This window comes from Erinaceus europaeus, chromosome 10 (genome assembly GCF_950295315.1).
Source record: "Erinaceus europaeus chromosome 10, mEriEur2.1, whole genome shotgun sequence".
NCBI classification, from domain to species: Eukaryota; Metazoa; Chordata; class Mammalia; order Eulipotyphla; family Erinaceidae; genus Erinaceus; species Erinaceus europaeus.
The window spans coordinates 29,487,932-29,508,282 of NC_080171.1; the positions used below are offsets into that span (position 1 = coordinate 29,487,932).

The window sequence follows — 20,351 nt, forward strand, 5'->3', positions numbered from 1 at the left end:
AATGGTGAGAGACAGAGATAGAGACAGAGACAGAGGGAAAAGGAGAGAAACCAGTGCACCTCTGCACCATTCAGAAAGATGCTCCCTTGTTTTAGTCCAGGGCTGGAACTCAGGTCCTTCTACATGCTAAAGTTTCATTTTTAGAAGATGAGACGTGGGTGGGAGTAGATAGCATAATGATTATGCAAAGAGACTGTCATGTCAGGCTCTGAAGTCCCAGGTTCAATCCCCCGCACCACCATAAGCCAGAGCTGAGCAGTGCTCTGGTGTTAAAAAAAAAAAAAAAAGAGACGTCTCCTGGCCCCCATGTGACTTTTTTTTCTAGGAGTCTTAAAATTTAAACGTAGTACGCCTCTTATCTTATAATCTTGTAAATCATCATTAAATCACTAATAATAAAAAAACTATAAATAAAATACATTTTTAAAGAGAAAAAATATATAAATGTAGGGGGCTGGGTGGGGTAGCACATCTGGTAGAGCGCACACACCACCATGTGTTCCAGTCCTGGCCTCTACCTGCAGGGGGCAAGCTTCACATGTGAAGGTGAAGGTTACAGGTGACACTTTCTCTCTCCTCATCTCTCCGTCTCAGTTGCTCTTGGTCCCTGTTCAAAATAAATAAAATAAATATAAAAAACCCTTTAAATACAAAATGTAATACCATTTGACTAATTTTCATCATAATGCCCTCATCCTTAATACGTGGGTATAAGCTGACCTATACATGAAAGGTCTCTTTACATAAATTGTAAGTATTGGAGATAGCATAGTAGTTATGTAAGATATGCTCATGCCTGAGGCTCTGAGGTCTCAGGTTTAATCTTCAGCACACCATAAGCCAGAGCTCATCAGTGCTATGATATCTCTCTCTGTAAGTTAAAATAAATTAAAAAAATAAAATATTACAAAAATGAATGTATAATCTTCACACTTTTGAAACATCAAGTAGTTATTTTAGTAGGTACCACACATGTCTATGGTGTAATTTAAATGATAATATGGTATTCAATAAACAGAAGCTTCCCCCTTAATGTCTGCCATTTCTTTCCAGTGGCAACCATTTTTATTAATTCATTGCTTATTTTTCTTCTTTTTTGAATTTATTTATTTAATTTAAATTATTTTTATTTATTTACTAACTAGAGACAGCCAGAAATCAAGAGGGAGAGGAGTGATAGACAGCTGCAGCCCTGCCTCACCACTCCTGAACCTCTCCCCTGCACCAGGAGACTTGAGGCTCGAACTCAGGTTCTTGTGCACTATAACATGTCCTCAGCCAGTGCCACCACCCTGGCCTATTGTTTATTTTTCAGAGATATTCTGAGCACATAGGAAAATATCAGTTTACTGTTACAGTTAAATTAAACGAAAAATTTTCCAATTTTATTTTTTCCTCCATGGTTATCGCTGGGGCTGGGTGCTAGACTATAAATCCACAACTCTTAGCAGCCACCCCCATTTTTTTTCTTTTCTATTTTATTCAACAGAACAGAAAAATTGAGAGAGGAGAGGGAGACAGAGAGGAGAGAGTAAGACACCCACAGAGCTGCTTCACTCATGAAGTGTCCCCGCTGCAGGTGGGGACCAGGGGCTTCAATCTGGGTCCTTGCACATAGTACTATGTATGCTTAATTGGGTGCGCCACTGCCTGGCCCCCAATATTTCTGATTTCTACATGGAAGTAGAGCTCTGATATTTTTAATGTTTTCAAATATTTTTTAAAAGGGTTGCTCATTCTCCAGCACCACTATAAGTCAGAGCTGAGCAGTGCTCTTGTTAATAAACAAATTGATGTGTTTTGCTGCTGTTGATTTAATATTAACCTCTATGGCTAGAAGGTAGTTTCTATGGTCTTTCCAGTTTTCATAATTATCATCAAACATGTATTAAGTCTCTACTGTATGCAGGCAACTGACTATTAAGAGTGCCTTCGCTCAGAAAATGAATTATCCCAGTTTTGGGGTTGGAAGTTAAGAAGTGATAAAATGATAAATTGGTAGCTTATAAAAATATAATAGCTGAATATATATATTGCCTCCAGGGTTATCGCTGGGACTCGGTGCCTGCACTATGAATCTACTGCTCCTCGAGGCTATTTTTTCCCTTTTGCTGTCCTTGTTTTATTGTTGTTGTTATTATTATTGTTATTGCTGTCATTGTTGTTGGGTAGGACAGAGAAAAATCGAGAGAGGATGGGAAGACAGAGGGGGGAGAGAAAGATAGGCACCTGCAGAACTGCTTCAATGCCTGTGAAGCGACCCCCCTGCAGGTAGGGAGCCGGGGGGCTGGAACCAGGATCCTTACATCGGTCCTTGTGCTGGTCCCTGTGCTTTGAACCATTTGTGCTTAACCCACTGCGCCACCGCCCAGCCCCCTAAGCTGATTATATTGATAACAAAAGCTGATAGCAAATAATACGCCAATGAGCTTTCTCCAATTCAGAAGTAGAGAACATAGCTTGATTTTTCTGTACAGAAAGTTAAACAGGTGGTCCGGGAGGTGGTGCAGTGGATAAAGTGTTGAACTCTCAAGTGTGAGGTCCTGAGTTCAATCCCCGGCAGCACATGTACCAGAGTGATGGCTGGTTCTTTCTCTCTCCTATCTTTTTCATTAATAAATCAATAAAATCTTAAAAAAAAAGAAAGTTAAACAGTATTTCAACATAGACATATTTACAATGGTAAGAAACAGTAATTTGTATTTAGGAAGTCAGTAAATATATGATCGTAGTTTTCCACTCTGCTGTACCAAATTCTTATAATGTTAGTGGTTTATGATAATACAAAATATATTGTATTCAAGTTCTGTAGAGTAGCAATCTGACATAGGTCTTACTTGGCTAAATCATTTTAACAGGATTGCATTATTTTTGGAAGCTGAAAAGGAAAATTTCTTCCCTTGCCTTTTTTAGCTTCTAGAGTTAATCCATATTTCCTGGGCTCCTTGTTCTTTTTCTCTCTCCTTACTGAAGCAAAGTTGCATCTCTTTAGTTTATCTTCTCTAGCCCTATCTTTTGCCGACAAAAGACTAAAAAAAACAGGAAAGTTCCTTTGATTTTAAGGTCTTATGCAATTGTTTTGGGTCCAGATAGTTCAGAGTAAACCAGAGTAACTTTCCTATCGAAAGGGCCCTTACTTAGAATCAAATATGTAAACTCCATCTCCTTGCCATGTAAATAGTAAACTCACAAATTCAGGGGATTAGAAAGTGAACATCTTTGGGGAAAGCCTTAATTTGCCTACAAAAGGAGTGAAGGAAATAAATCCCCAAAGGAAAAAGACTCATTCTTTGTTTCCTGTCCTGTGTTGTTAGGGATTGTTGGGAAGATCCCCAAATGGGGGCCAAAATGTTTGGTCTACCCACGTAGCAAATTTTCATTTCTTTTAGGAATAATACTCAAACACATTGTGGATGAGTGTTCATAACAAAGCAACCAAGAGGCCTGGAGTATTTTCTTGTAGTTATTTTCATGTCTTTTTAACATTCACTAATATTTTGGTTGAAACACCTCTTACGAATCCTAAAACCTTATTTATTTTTTTTTTGTTTCTCTATAGTTAACCTGTAAGCTTGCCACTTTGCATCTCAAATAAAAATATTTTTACCCCTGTCTCAGAATGAAAGCTAATTGAATCTGCAGGTTTGGCACGAAGACCATGGGAAACCATACTGCTTCCTGCCTCAAATATCTCAGGGAAGAATTACAGTGTGTTGGAAAATTGGGTATTCCTATCTTTAGAAATAAGTCTGGAAGCATCATAGTACTGCCTAGATGTTTTGGAGATGTTGTACACATGCCCAGTTGCCCTAGGAAGCAAACATTCCAATCTGGTTTGTAGACCTGCACAATAGGTTGGCACCACTCCAAAGTGGATAGCAGCAGTGTTGTGATCAGGAGTGATGGTGAAGGAAGGACCTTTCCAGTGAACAGATGTTTGAGAAATGATTTAGTCATCCATGTCTAGAATGAGAGATGACCTGAAGTAGAATCCATATTGCTTCATGGACAATTGCTGACTACTGGGAAGATGGCTCAGGTGACTTGAAATAGGATTGAAAGATGGGTGGTGGACCCAGTGGTAATGCACCTGGTTATGCACACACATCACAGTGTGTAAAGATACGGGTTCAAGCCCTCAGTCCCCACCTGCAGTGAAGGGAGCTTCATGAATGGTGAAGCAGTGTTGCAGGCGTCTCTCTCACTGTCTCCTTTTTCTTCTCCTTCACTCTCAAATTCTATCTAATATATATGAAAGATGGTTTGGGGCCAGGTGGTGGCACACCTGGTTGAGTGCCTATGTTACAATGCTCAAGGACCCAGTTTGAGCCCCTGTCCCCACCTTCGGGGGGAAGCTTTGCAAGTAGTGAAGAAGTAGGTATCTCTGTGTCTCTCCTTCTCTATCACTCCCTTCACTCTTCATTTCTTTCTTTCTTTCTTTTTTTTTTTTGCCTCTAGGGTTATTGCTGGGCTCGGTGCCTGCACCATGAATCCACTGCTCCTGGAGGCCATTCCCCCCCCCCTTTTGTCACCCTTGTTGTTGTAGCCTTGTGGTTATTATTGTTGTTGATGTCGTTCATTGTTGGATAGGACAGAGAGAAATGGAGATCGGAGGTGAAGACAGAGAGGGGGAGAGAAAGACAGACACCTGCAGACCTGCTTCTCCACTCGTGAAGCGACTCCCCAGTAGGTGGGGAGCTGGGGGCTCAAAGTGGGATCCTTCTGCCGGTCCTTGTGCTCTGCGCCACGTGCACTTAACCCACTGCGCCACCGCCCGACCCCCCCTTAATTTCTTACTATCTCTATCCAATAAATAAAGATAATACAAAAAAAAAAAAGAGAAAGATGAGTGGTAGGTGGCTTGGAACGTGGCTCAGTGGATAAGTTGACCTCTCAAGTTCAATCAATCCCTAACATTGTCATGTGCCAGAGTAGTGCTCTGATTCTCTCTCTTCTACTCTCTTTTCTCATTAATAAATGATTTTTTTTGTTTGTTTAATATTAGAAGTGTCTGGATCTTTATTTAGAAGGTTAGATTTTTTTTTTTTTTTTGCCTCCAGCGTTATCGTTGGGGCTCGGTGCTTGCACTACGAATCTACTGCTCCTTTTGCATTTTTGTTGTTGTTGCTATTGTTATTGCAATAAGAATAAGAAATTGAGAGAGGAGGGGAAGACAGAGAGGGGGAGAGAAAGACATCTGCAGATCTGGTTCATCGCTTATGAAGTGACCACCCTGTAGGTAGGGAGCTGGGGGCTGGAACCGGGATTCTTGAGCTGGTCCTTGCTCTCGGCAGTATGTGCGCTTAACCTGGTATGCAACCGTCTGGCACCCGGTTGGTGATTTTTTATCATTCATTCATTCATTCATTCATTCATTCATTCATTCATTCATTTTGTCTCCAGGGTTATTGCACTACGAATCCACTGCTCCTGGAGGCCATTTTCCCCATTTTTGTAGCCCTTATTATTAATGCTGCTGTTGTTGTTGGATAGGACAGATAGAAATCGAGAGAAAATGGTTAGACAGAGAGGAGAGAAAGATAGACACCTGAAGACCTGCTCCACCTCTTGTGAAAGCGAACCTCCTACAGGTGGGGAGCCAGGGGCTGGAACTGGGATTCTTACACCAGTCCTAGCGCTTCACGCCATTTGTGCTTAATCCCCTACGCTGCCGCCTGTCCCCCGATTATTTTTTAGAAGCCATATATATTTTTTTATTATTAACAATGGCTTATAAGATTGTAGGATTACAGAATGTAGTTTCACACAGTACCCATCATGAAAATTCTGAGTTCCCCTTCCTCCCTCCCAATGATGACCATCATGGCTCCCATAGTCTTAGAAACAGCTTGCTAACTTCTTTTTTTTTTTTTCTTCAAGTTCATGTGTTTCAGTTCTCTAGATTTCACATATAAATAAAATCATGCATAATGGTTATGCAAAGAGACTCTTGTAGCTGAGGCTCCGAAGTCCCACATTCAACTCCTTGCACCACCATAAGCTGGACCTGAGCAGTGCTCTGGTGAAAAGAAAAAAAAAAAATCATGTGGTAGTCATCTTTTACCTCTTTACTTATTTTGCTAAACATAATCACCTCCAGTTCCACACCTCCAGTTTAGTCTTAAAGAATGCAGTATCATGATTTTATTTTATTTATTTATTTTTTGCCTCCAGAGTTATTACTGGGTTTCAGTGCCTGCACTACAAATCCACTGCTCCTGGAGGCTATTTTTTCCTTTTGTTACCCTTGTTGTTTATTGTTGTTGTAGTTATTATTATTGTTGTTACTGCTGTCATCGTTGTTGGATAGGATAGAAAGAAACCGAGAGAGGAGGGGAAGGCAGAGAGAGGGAGAGAAAGACTCCTGCAGACCTGCTTCACTGCTTGTGAAGTGACCCCCCTGCAGATGGGGAGCCAGGGACTTGAAGTATCTTTTTTTTTTAATTGCAGAGTAGTGTTCCAAGGTGTATATATCCCACAACTTCTTTATCCAGTCATCTGTTGATGGCCATGTAAGCTGCTTCCAGTCTTTAGCTATTGTGAATAAAGCAGCTATGTATATAGGGACACATATGACCCTTTGAATTAGTATTTTCATACCCTTTAGATAAATGCCTGACTGGTACTGATGGATCATAAGATAATTCCATTTTATGAATATATATATATATTTAAAATTTTAAAAAATATTTATTCCCTTTTGTTGCCCTTGTTTTATAGTTGTAGTTATTCTTATTGCCATCATTGTTGGATAGGACAGAGATAAATGGAGACAGGAGGGGAAGACAGAGAGGAGGAGAGAAAGATAGACTCCTGCAGACCTGCTTCACTATTTGTGCAGCTACTCCCTTGCAGGTGGGGAGCCGGGGGGCTTGAACCGGGGTCCTATCGCTTTGTGCCACGTGCGCTTAACCCACTGCAATACTGCCAGATTCACATATATATATTTAAAGAAAGATGGGTAGTAGTCAGATAACTGAATATGCCCAATCTTATTATCTGAAAGATGGGTGATAAGGAAGTTTGGGGAAGTGTAAACCCAACAAAGTACTTCAGTGAAAAGAAATTACCTTGCCAGAAATTGGAGATTCAGGTCTTATCACAAGTTATATATGAATATGAGGGGGGTGGGAGAGGCAGACCATGGCACAAGAGACAGAGAAAATCATACTAGAGCCCACTCTAGTAAGATGTTTCCAGGGATTGTATGGGTAATTTCATGCATGGAAGTCTGGTGTTCTATCAGTTGAGTCATTTCCCTAGTTGCAATTCAGGTCATTGGTAAATGACCTGATGGGGCACATTAAGCATAAATGCTTATGTTAGAATGTTTCCTGATTGCAACCCACTTCCCCTTCACATCTAGAAAATTCTTGAACTTTCTGCAATTTCACATTAAGCAGAAATGCTTATGTTAAAATGTTTCCTTTTTTTTTTTTTCCGCCCTTCCTAAAATGTTTCCTGATTGCAACCCACTTCCCCTTCACATCTAGAAAAATTCTTGAACTTTCTGCAATTTAACACTGACAGAGACCTGCATATGGATGTCTTCTTAGCCTCTCATTTTTATTAGCTTCAAGGTAAATTCATGCTGTTCCTGAATCCTGCGATTTAGTTCATTACTCAGGGTTAGCTATTTAAACCTTATCAGAGGCTGTAGTAGAGGCTTATTTATAATATCTGGATTCTCAGTTCTATTCTAATGATCTATGTGTCTTTTTTGGTTCAACACTAGGCAGTTTTGAAAACATGGGACATCTAAATAAAGTGTAAATGTTAGTTGATCTTGTAAAAAGAAGAAGAAGAAAAAAAGTCACAGGCACACCCGGTTAAGTGCACATAGTACAAAGCGCAAGGACCCATGCAATGACCGGGATTCTAGCCCCTGCTCCTCACCTGCAAGGCTGACAGCTCACAAGTGGTGAAGCAGGTCTGTAGGTGTATCTTTTTCCCTCACTATCTCCTTTCCTCTCTCAATTTCTCTCTGTCCTACCCAATAAAACAGGAAAAATGGCTGCCAGGAGCAGTGGATTCATAGTGCAGGCACTGAGCCCCAGTGATAACCCCAAAGCCAAAAAAAAAAAAAAAGGAAAAAAGAAAGTCATCCCATGTGATTTTTAGAAATTTAATTGAATTTCAGATATTTCTCACAGAAATAAATAGAAAACTCAAAAGCATTCACACATGTAAACATAGATATTTTAAAAATATTTATTTATTCTCTTTTGTTGCCCTCGTTGTTTTATTGTTGCAATTACTATTGTTGTTGTTATTGATGTCATCGTTGTTGGCTAGGACAGAGACAAATGGAGAGAGGAGGGGAAGACAGAGAGGGGGAGAGAAAGACAGACACCTGCAGACCTGCTTCACTGCCTGTGGATGCCGGTCCTTGAAAGAAGTGGGTGACGGATGGCAATTTGGGTGGGCACTTTTGGGAACGAGGTGGAGCTCGAGTAGGGAGCGCAGGTGCAGATGCTCCGCGGAATCCGGGTGCCGGTTCGGTTGAGTTGGGCGCGGCCGTCAAGAACCGGCGTCCTCGCGCGCGCGCCAGCGGGCGTCGTGCCAGACATGTGCGGCCCGCCCCCCTCCCCCCCGCGGTCCCGCCCGCCCGCGCACGCGCGCTCCGCCTCCCTCCTCCGGGCGCTCGCTCGCGGGCGGGCCGAGGCGTGCGGTGGGCGGGGCGCCGCGCTGACGTTGCCCGGGATGCGGGCAGGTTCCGCCGCTGCCGCCGCCGCCGCCTCCGCCTCTCCTGCCACCGGGGTTTGTATGAAAACACCGGGCGGTTGGCGGCGAGGGATCCGCCGTGCGTCCAGAGAGCAATCGCCGGCGCCAGCAGCGCCGAGCCGCGCCGGGTGCTGCGGCTCTGCCAGCCTCTGCCAGCACCCCATCCTGAGCCGGTGAGCGCCCCGCCACCGCCCCTCGGCGCTCCGGGCCGCGGCATCCCGCGGGAGGGACCGGCGGGGACGGGCGAGCCGGGATCCCCCTGCGCCCTCATCTGCCGGCGCCTGTGACCCCGGGCCGCCTCGGCTCGGGCCGGGTCCGGAACGAAACCCCTGGCGGTTGGGGGCTTGGGCCGCCGTCTGGAAAACGCCCCGCCCCCACCGCGGGCCCTCGGTCGCCCCCTCTCAGGCCCCGCGGGGCCCCCGTGCCCCGGCCTTGCCCGCGGGGTGCAGAGGAGGGGCCAGGCGGGCGCGTCCCGCACCCGCCCGGCACCCACCGCATCTCTCACCCCGTCTCTCTCCTTGCTGCCAGGCGGGTGGGGCGTGAGCGCCGCGATGGCGGGTTGCTTCGTCTCCTCTGAGGGTGATTTGGCCTCGCGGAATGTCCACTGTTTACAACTTGTCACCTTGTGGGTCTGCTTTGAGCCTCAATCAGCTGGTGCTGGATGACCGTGCAGAGTCTTCCCCGCAGTCGTCTTCGTCCTCCGTTTTGCCCAGATGCCCTCTCATTTGCAAAGATTGCCGCCAGCCCACCTGCCAGACCTGTTTGCTTTTGATGTGTGTGTGTGTGTGTGTGTGTGTGTGTGTGTAGGGGGGCGCTTCTCACCTTGCGCCTCTTTCATTCCTACGGGTGGGTTTGGCCTCTTTCCTTTTGCTGGGCACCGAGCCATTAGAGGACAGTGTTTTTTAAATCTATCTTCTTGTTATCGGAATGAATGCTGGTAACTCAAAAGCCTATTCTCTGTTTAAATACATAGATTGCTAAACACCCCAAGGTCTGATCGCAGAAATCTTCTTGATCATTCATGCTTTCTTTTGTTGTCCGTGTTGTAATCTTCATGTAAGTCGAATTGTCACTTGCTAAACTCTTAAATTCTTATAAATCTTACCTCCTCTTGATAAAACCAGAAAGCTATTTTTGTAACCGTATTATGGAATGTTTTCAGTTCATTAGGCCAAAAATGTAGTAGTTTATTTACAGTACTGTAAGTGGTACATATTTCAAAACATGTGCTAAATTTATATTTTTAAAGAACTTTTTTCTTTCTTCTCTTTCTCTCACTCCCTCCTCCTCCTCTCTTTCATAGACAAAAATTGAGAGTAAGGAAAGGTAGAAAAAGGTCACCTGGTGGTGGTGCACCTGGTTAAGCTCACACATTACAGTGCGTAAGGACCCGGGTTCGAGCCCCTGGTCCCCATCTGCAGGGGGAAAGCTTCACGAGTGGTGAAGCAGGGCTGCAGGTGTCTCTCTGTCTCTCCTCTTTCTCCCCCTCCTCAATATCCCTCTGTCTCTTATGATAAATAAGTAAACAAATTTTAAAAAAAGAGTCACCTCTAACACTGCTTCAGGAACTTTCAGAAAGTTCTCCTTGCAGGTGGGAACCAGGTCTTGAACTCAGGTCCTTGCCCATGGTATTGGGTGCACTCAGCCAGGTGCACCACTGCCTGCCTCTGAATGTAGTGAGGTTAAAGGTTTACCTTCAGTGATCTCAAAACTACTCTCATGGGGGTTGGGCGGTAGCGCAGCGGGTTAAGCCCACGCCATGCTTCGCAAAGCGCAAAGGACCAGAGTGAGGATCCCAGCCCCCGGCTCCCCACTTGTAGGGGAGTTGCTTCACAGGCGGCGAAGCAGGTCTGCAGGTGTCTCTCTCCCCGTCTTCCCCTCCTCTCTCTGTTTCAAGGGCGGGGGAGATAGCATAATGGTTATGCAAACAGACTCTCATGCCTGAGGCTCCTAAATCTTAGGTTCAGTCCCCTGCACCATCATAAGCCAGAGCTGAGCAGTGCTCTGGTGTTTCTCTCTGTGTGTCTCCCTCTCTCTCTGCATTTCTTTCAAAAATAAAATGTTTTAAAAAAGTCTCCAGATTATTCACAGTCCCAAAATGAAGCCCCCAGGACTTGGAAGTTAAATAGGGCATTAGTGATTGATGGACAAACCTGTTGGAGGATTCTTCTGCAAGTTGGAAGTGCCCTTTGGTTAGTGGGTTCTTAGTGTAAACAACAGAAATTGTCTGGAGTGGGTACTGCATTTTAAACTTTATATATATTTGGTAAATAGGCCTTTGTTCTATAGTTGTAATTAAGAGGTTGGTCCTCTGAACCAGACTGCTTGACTTTAAGTCATGGTTTTACTTTAAGCAAGTTACTTATTCTATTTATGTTTCGACTTTCTTAACTCCTGAAATGGGGATGATAACTGTATATTCTTAAGATGAAGTGAATTAATGCAGTCAAAGTACATTGTCCTCACTGCCTGACAGCCAAGTGCTCAGGAAATAACTGTTAATATTGGTATTCTTTTTTCCTCAGATCTAGTCAGCTGAAAAAGAGCTTGGATTTGATTAAACATTACTAGAGTAGATCAATTCCATTTCAGTTTGTTTGCTTTTGGGGGCCTAAATGAGAGTGAAGTCTCACTGTCCTGCTTTGGAAGCATGCAATTTAGATTTAAATAGAGCAGTTAGCCCCTGAACTCAGTGCCCTGAGATTCTGCCTTTGAGTTGGTTAAATTTACCTGTTTCTGTTTGTCCCTTCTGACAGAACATTGGATTATCTCCCTCGTGGTGCTGGTGGCTGCTATTTTAATCACCTGTTTTTGAGTTGTGGTTTTATTTGTTTGGACTGTTGTGCTAATATCAAAATGTTATCTGTAAAACTATTGGGGGGGCACATGTGTTTATTTAAAGATAGTGCATGATTTTCCCAGGATGTACAAAGTCGCTCTCATCTAGGTAGCCTGCATTTTCTTTTATTCTTTATTTATAGTGTAAAAGGAAGTTAAGTTTAATTTCATATTGTGTCCCCTTTCAGGTTAAAGGCAGCTGTCCTGCACTTACCCTATTTGTTTTATGCACTACTATTTTTGTTTTTCAGGGGTCAAGTATTAATACTTTTTTTAGGTCAGGTGTTTTCACATTGTTTTGGCCTCAGGATCCATTTTATATTCATATATATATATTTTTTTTTTTTTTCAATTTTATTTATGAGAAAGATAGGAAGAGAGGGAAAGAACCAGACATCACTCTGGCACATGTGCTGCCGGTGTTCGAACTTAAGACCTCAAGCTTGAGAGTCCAAAGCTTTATCACTGCGCCACGTCCCGGACCACTCTTATATTTTATATATTGTCGTGAGCAAGGTATAAGAGTAAAGACTCACTCGGAGAATGTGTTGGGGTTAATCAGTAATTCTTTACTTATTCAGATGCCATAGAAGGGTCACACAATTCACACAACACACAGTCAACCCGATACCTCTCCTTACTCAGTAGCTGTTCGCAGGTAGGACTCAACGACATGTTCACCAGCTGCTGTGTCACCGAGCTGATAGTCCTTTGTCTGCTGGCACGACCAGATGAACGAGGGTCTCTAGAAGCTGGGGAAGCAGTTACTTAGCCTAGCCATGTGTGCTTAAGTCTTTAGCAGCACCAGCAGCATCCTGGTCAGTAACGGTGAAGGTGCTTCATCCAGCTAGTTTCTGAGCCTCTACTTAAACTATCTTGCCTCTGGTTTTAAGGTTACATCCACTGGCCAATCAGTTTCGGGTTGACATCTTATCCTATGTATACATATGTCTCTGTTTTATGCAGGTGCACCATGGTTACTGTGGCTACCTGGGTTACATGTGCACTACATATATTTATTGGATTGAGACAGAAAGGGGGAGAGAGAGAGACCTGTAGCACTGCTTCACCACTTGTGAAGCTTTCTCTCTGTAGCACGTGCTCTCAGCCAGATGCGCCACCCAGCTCTGTGGATTCTTGAAAAATTATCGTGTACTTGAAATAGTTCTTGTTGATTATATTACAAGTTAAAACAGATACACTTATTATTATTTTTTTTTGCTGAAGTTTTTTACTGGGGCTTTGTAGCTGTACCATTCTACTGCCCCTGGCACTGTTTCTTTTTTCTTTTTAATAAGATAGAGGATGTGAGACAGAAAGGCATCACAATACTGCTCCACCACATGTGAAGCTTCCCGTTCCTTGGTGTTTCCTCTATGTTGCTAAGGGCTTGAACCCTGGTCCTTGCCAACACTGCTGAATGAGCTGTCTGATACACATTTTATGAATTCACTTAAATTTTTATTCATTTAATTTTTTATTGGATAGAGACAGTCAGAAATCAAGAGGGTAGGGGGAGATAGAGAGGGAGAAAGAGAGACACCTGTAGCACTGTTTTACCACTTGCAAAGCTTTCCCCCTGCAGGTGGGGACCAGGGCTCGAACCTGGGTCCTTGTGCATTGTAACGTGTGCTTAACCAGGTGCACCACCACCTGGCCTCTGAATTCACTTAAAATGAGAACTACAAACACATGTTAATGCAGCTTCTTTTTTAATGGAAAATGAAAGTGTTTTTTTTTTTTTTTTTTTACCAGAGCACTACTCAGCTCTGGTTTATGGTGGTGCCAGAGATTGAGCTTGGAACTTTGGAGCCTCAGGCATGAGAAACTCGGCATAACCAATATGATATCTACCCCCATCCAAAAAGACCTTTAAACAAAAAGTTAGGGGGCTGGGCAGTGGCACAGCAGGTTAAGTGTACATGGCACGAAGTGTAAGAACTGGCTTGAGGATCCCAGTTTGAGCCCCCAGCTCCCCACCTGCAGGAGGGTTGCTTCACAGGCGGTAAATCAGGTCTGCAATTGTCTTTCTCTCCCCCTCTGTCTTCCTCTCCTCTCTCCACTTCTCTCTGTCCTGTCCAACAACAATAACAGCAATGACAACAACAATTATAAACAACAAGGGCAACTAAGGGGATAAGATAGCCTCCAGGAGCAGTGAATTTGAGTCCTAGCAATAACCCTGGAGGCAAAAAAAAAAAAAGGGAGAAGTTGGTAGTGTTTTCATTTATGTAAGTCTCTTACATCTGCTATGGTAGAAACATCTGTAATGCACTTGGAGAGAGATTCTGGCACACATAATTAAAAGTTAGATAATGGGTACCCGGGTGGTGGGTACCCGGTGAGAACAAGGATTTGCGAAAGGATCTAGGTTTGAGCCTCTGGCTCTCCATCTACTATAGGGATGCTTCACAAGCAGTGATGCACGTCTGCAGGTTTCTTTCTTTCTCTCTCTCTACTCCTCTCTTAATTTCTCTTTGTCCTGTCTAATAAACAAACAACAACAAAAATGGCTGCCTGGAGCAGTGAATTCATAGTGCCTGCACTGAGTCCTAGTGACAACCCTGGAGACAAAATAAGATGATGCAGTTCTTTTCTTTTTTTCTTTTTCTTTCTTTTTTAAAATTTTTATTGGATAGGGACATCCAGAAATTGAGAGGGTAGGGGGAGACACAACTGCAGCTGTGCTTTATCACTTGCAATACTTTCCCCCTGCAGGTGGGGGCTGGGGCCTTGAACCTGGGTCATTGAACATTGTGACATTTGTTCTCAAAATTTTTTAAAATAATCTTTTCATTTTGGTCCGGGAGGTGGCATGGTGGTAAAGCTTTGGACTCTCAAGCATGAGGTCGCGGGTTCGATCCCTGGCAGCACGTGTGCCAGAGTGATGTTTGTTTCTTTCTCTCTCCTACTATCTTTCTCATGAATAAATGAAGTCCTTAAAAGAAAATCTTTTCACATCATTATGGATATCCTTGTTGGTATTACCCCAAAATTCAACATGTAGCGGTATTTATTTATGAAAGAGAGAAGGAAAGAGAGAGACCAGAGCTTTGGCTTATGGTGGTGCTGGGGATTGAACCTGGGACCTTTGATACCTCAGGCATATAGTGGTTTTTAGTTGCAGTATGGAATCTAGTCATGCCAATAAAAATGCTCATGATGTTTTACTGAATTCCAGGTTCTGAACTTTGAGTGAATCTTTTATGTCCATGCCTGGATTTGTAATAGCACGTCTTGGCTATTTGTAAATGTTGGTTCTGTTACACACTTCTTGCAAACACTGACACATTTCATTCTATACTATTGGGTTGTAGGAAAAGTCATGACACAGTTTTGCAAAGGAAAGCAGAAAAATATGTCATGACTTTCCTGACAACACACTACTGAAAAATTATTTTTGCTAATACCATTATTCTTATTCTTTTCTTTTTTGCCTCCAGAGTTATTGCTGGGGCTCGGTGCCCGCACCACAAATCCACTGCTCTTGGAGGCTATTTTTTTCCCTTTTGTTGCCCTTGTTTTATCATTGCTGTGGTTATTGTTGTTATTGATGCCATAACAATGGCATAGGATGGAGAGAAATGGAGAGAGAAAGAAGACGGGGAGAGAAGACACCTGCAGTCCTGGTTCACTGTCCGTGAAATGACCCCCCCCCCGTAGGTGGGGAGCCGGGGCTTTCAACTGGGATCCTTGGGCGGGTCCTTTGAGCTTCTGGCCATGTGTGCTTAACCACTGTGCTACTGCCCGACCCCCTAATACCATTATTCTATCAGAAACAAATCATTGGGAAGCTGGCAAGTTCATGATGTGGTGATGGATACATATTTTTAAAAATTTTGATTCTTTTTGCTTGAAAGGCCATATTTTATCATTGGCAACAAATATGACTACCAGTTGCTTTCCTGAAGTGACAAGCAGATTATGTTAGTTTCTGAGAAAACAAACCCAGGCCAAAAATTGTAAATCTGACTGACCATAGTCAGTTTTGGTTTTTCAGGTAACACTGGTATTTCATGAAAAAGCTCTCAATTTTACACAAGCACTTTTCCTTGAGACAGCTGTCACCTTTTATACTTCAGTGTGTGTGTGTAGGTAGAAGTGCTTCATGTACACTTAACACTGGCACAGAAATTCAAAGACAAGATGGCTCCTAGGGGCTTGGTGAAGTTTCCTAACTCTAGAGCTCGGGAAACTGGACTTTTTTTTTTTTTTTCCGATTTATTTATTTATTTTATTTTTAAAAAATTTCTTTTTTGGGGGATTAATGCTTTACATTCAACAGTAAATACAATAATTTGTACATGCATAACATTTCTCAGTTTTCCACATAACACTACAACCCCCACTAGGTCCTTTGTCATCCTTTTGGACCTGTATTCCCCCCCCTCCACCCCCACCCCAGAGTCTTTTAGTTTGGTGCAATACACCAAGAAACTGGACTTTCATTTTTTTGTTGAAAATGTTTCTTTTGGGTATGGTTTGCTGGAAGGTAGAGAGTACCGACAGTTATCTGGGAAAAATGTGGAACTGTACCCTTGTGTGTGACAGTAGTCCTGTCTTCAGGCTGATAGGAATTTGAAACAAGAGAAACAATATCTCTTTCCTGTGTTAATTTCATCTGATCACTTTTCATGTGTGTTTACATTTAAGACATTTTTTTCAATTACAAACAATGCTGTCTATTCATATTTATAATATTTACCTTATGAGAGAGAATACTAGAGAACCAGAGCATCACTCCAGCATTCCAGCCTCACTGACTTTGATACCAGGGCCATGCTGATCTCATAGAATGAACTAGGAAGTGTTTCTCTTTGATTTTGTAGGGAAGAATTTGATTTTTTTTTTTTTTTTTTTAATCAGAGCCCTGCTTAGCTCTGGGACTTTGGAGCCTCAGGCATGAGAATCTCTTTGAATAACTATTAATTATGTTATCTACCCTTGCCCGGGAAGAATTTGAGAAGGAATGATGTTAGTGTTTTTAAGTGCTTGTTCATCAGTGAAGGCTATGAGGTCTGATAGAGTTTATTTCCCAGGTGTGTGTGTGTGTGTGTTTGATTACTGATTCAGTCTCCCTAATAATTATGGTTTTTATATAAATATAAAAACAAAAATATAGAATACAAAATATATGGGATATATATATATTTTATTGTTTCTAGAAACTTGTTAGTTTCATCTAGGTTAAACAAATTTGTTGGTATAAGAATTGCTTGTAGTATTTTTAATTTTTTTTTTTTTAACCAGAACACTGCTCAACTCTGGTTTATGGTGGTGTCGTGGGGGATTGAACCTGGGACTTCAAATCCACAGGCATGAGAGTCCCATTGCATAACTATTATGCTATCTACTCCCCCACTCTTCATAGTCCTTTTTAAAAGTCCTATTTTTGTATAAACACTAACGGTGTCTCCACTTTCATGCCTGATTTTAGTAATTTGGGTCTTGCCTCTTTTTTCTTAATTTTGCTAAAGGCTGACTGTAATCTTTTTAAAGAACCAATTTCCCCCTGATTTTTCTATTTAATATATCTCTGCTCTATTTTATTTATTTCCTTCTGGCAATTTTCGATTTAGTTCTCCATTGCCTGGCCCCTTAAATTACAGAGTTAGGTTTTAAAGATTTAAGATCTTCTCATTTTAAAATGTATTTATTTAATATTTTCATTTCAGAAGGATATTTTATTTACTTATTTATTGGATAGAGACAGAAGTTGAGAAGGAAGGGGGATATAGAGAAGAGGAGGAAAGGAGGGAAGGGGGAAAGACACCCCCCCACACCTGTAGCACTGCTTTACCACTCATAAAGGTTCCCCCCTGAAGATGGGGACTGGGGGCCTGAACCTTGCGCCTTGCACATTATAATGTGTGTAACCTATTGGTTTTCCCACTGCCCCGCTCTTTATTTATTTATTTATTTATTTGTTTATTTATTTATTTATTTATTATTTTTTATTTATTCCCTTTTGTTGCATTTGTTGTTTTATTGTTGTAGTTATTGTTCTTATTGATGATGTCATTGTTGGATAGGACAGAGAGAAATGGAGAGAGGAGGGGAAGACAGAGGGGGAGAGAAAGATAGACACCTGCAGACCTGCTTCACCGCCTGTGAAGCGACTCCCCTGCAGGTGAGGAGCCAGGGCTCGAACTGGGATCCTTATGCCGGCACTTGCATTTTGCACCATGTGTGTTTAACCCGCTGCGCTACCACCTGACTTCCTGCTCAGCTCTTTATTTTATATATATATATATATATATTAAAAATAAAATAAAATAATAATTTTATTATTATTTATTTATTTATTGTTGCCCTTGTTTTTTATTGTTGTTGCAGCTATTATTGTTGTTGTTGTAAGATAGGACAGAGAGAAGTGGAGAGAGGAGGGGAAGGCAGAGGGGGAGAGAAAGACACCTGCAGACCTGCTTCACCACTTGTGAAGTGACTCCCCTGCAGGTGGGGAGCCGGTGGCTCGAACTGGGATCCTTATGCCTGTCCTTGCGCTTGGTGCCACACACTTAACCCGCTGTGCTACCGCCTGACTCCCTATTTTATATTTTCATAAGAGAAATTGTAGAACATTATCCAGCTCTAACCTAAGGTAGTGGGCTTGGCATCTGGGATCTCTGGGGCCTCAGATAAGGAACTCTGGTGAGCTACTGCCTCCTCAGCCTGAAGGTATTTCTAGCTATACATTTTCTCTTTATCATTGCTTTTACTATCTCCCATACATTTTTGTGTTTTACATTTTTTGTTTTTTTATTTCTACATTAAAAAAATTTTTCCTTGTGATTTCTACATTGATCAGTAGATTGAGTGTGCTCTTTAATTCCCAGTGTTTTGTATGCATTTTTCAGTTTTTATTCTCATACTAATTTTATTTTTAAAGATATTATTTACTTATGTATTATTAGCAACGGAGAAAAATTCAGATAGGAGGCGGAGATAGAGAGGGAAAGAGAGGGAGAGACACCTGTAGCCTTGTTTCACCACACGTGAAGCTTTTCCCCCTGCAGGTGGGTACCAGCGGCTTGAACCTGGGTCCCTGTGCACTGTAATGTGTGAACAAGGAATACCACCGCCTGGCTCCTCTTACTAATTTCTACCACTTTCAGGCTGAGAAGCATGGACATGTGTGTGTGTGTGTGTGTGTGTGTGTGTGTGTGTGACACACACACACACACACACACACGACCCCCCCCCCCAGGAAAAGGTCAAAGCAGGTAGCTAAGAGGTGACATTTGTGGAATATGCTGCTATGTACCAGGGAAAGCTGTTCATAAGAAGATACCTCACCTGAAACCACAGTTATCTTGTCCCTTTCGATGAAGCTGCACATGCTGCAGGGTTTCTCTTGATGTGCTTTTCCACTGCCTTCTAGAGAAAGCTTATTATCTGGCATTTTGGCAAAGAAATTAGTTACCTTCTCTCTCTCTCTCAAGGGAACATATTGTTATTTCCTCCAAATAGGCAAAAGAGTAGAGGGTAAATTTGGTTATGAGAGGCATCTTATTCTCAGTATTGATTTACTAATCAGTATGTGGCACAGGTACTTAGTGGTCACAGGATTGTTTGGATATCTGAAGATCTAGGTTGAGTTTTTAAAGAACAACCTCCAAAGCCTCTGCACAGAACTGAGAAACCGAAGGCCTCTTTCTTAGGTGGCTAGGAGACCTATTGCTAGAACCGCTGTGCCATTGCAGTATGTGAACTTGTTGATTGGCAGTGACCCTTTGACTTTTTGAGTGATGCCACAAAATTCTGCTTCAGTAGCATTGATACATGAAATTTAAAAATACCAAGAGGGACTTGTTTCTTGCAAAATGAATCTAAAAAATTGTAAAAATTTTGTGAATCATGATTTAAAGCTTAATAACGCATATAATGTGTACTTTAAAAAAAATTACAATATGATTTTATTTAGGATGGGGAATTCCACAATACAACAATACAATTCAATTTTTAGTTTAGGGTGCAAACTACTTAAGGCAGAGATTAGGGAGGCTAACTGATAATTGGCAATGAGTGGTGTTGCTGAATTGTAAGGCAATTCCATTTATTTATTTATTTAAAAGAGACATTAACAAAACCGTAGGATAGGAGGGATTCAACTCCACACAATTCCCACCACCAGATCTCTATATCCCATCCCCTAAAGATGAAATCTGTATTGAAGGACATTATGTTGGACGTCAAGTGAGATGACACTGTAATTGGTCTAAACAGTTTATTAAAATTGATCATATAGGATATCAGAAATACCAAGTATAAATAAATTTCCTACAGAAATAATCATGTGTAGGTAGGTAGGAATAATAGTAATACATGCCAGTATTTGATTGCTTTGTGACTAATGAGATTAGGTACACTAATAGGATATTTCAAGGAAGAGCATTAAAGTGGGAAAGATAGTTTGAACTACCTCAAAATAAATCTAACACCAGATCATAAACTATAATATGTGAGGTTTTTGCATTTTTGTAGTTGTAGGATATTGATGATTTTTATTTGCCTTGACTCATTTTAGGTAGCTTAATAGTCCCTAATTACACATTGAAATCTTAACCATAAGCACTTAAAACTCAATCACTTTACTTTGGTTTCAAGTATTTTATGTTGTCCATATAAGTTTTCAGCTTAATGGATCTTATGACATATTTTTATACATAAAGTGAAATTGTGTGTCTAATAATCACTGTTATTTTTCCTTCAGACTTTCTGCAATGGTGAAATGAAGTAACTCAAGATGAGCAAATTAAAAGTGATATCAGAGAAAAGGTAATGTTAAT

The 20,351-nt window shown here is 41.8% G+C and overlaps 1 protein-coding gene across 6 annotated transcripts in view; it reads left to right on the forward strand.

The window, feature by feature from the left end:
- The first annotated feature begins 8,531 nt into the window (after positions 1 to 8,531).
- AGTPBP1 (ATP/GTP binding carboxypeptidase 1) overlaps positions 8,532 to 20,351 on the forward strand; it is a 123,426-nt gene continuing 111,606 nt past the window's right edge. For 2 of the 6 annotated variants that reach the window (XR_009551995.1, XM_060199480.1), the window contains exons 1-2: positions 8,663 to 8,897; positions 20,276 to 20,340. Coding sequence is in view for 4 of the 6 variants with exons in the window: in XM_060199480.1 (XP_060055463.1) it covers positions 20,309 to 20,340 (32 nt within the window). In the remaining 2 variants the exon portion in view is untranslated. Of the gene's footprint in view, positions 8,898 to 20,274; positions 20,341 to 20,351 lie in introns of those variants that run through there. The other 4 variants (XM_060199479.1, XM_060199482.1, XM_060199483.1 and 1 more) reach the window with 3 other exon arrangements.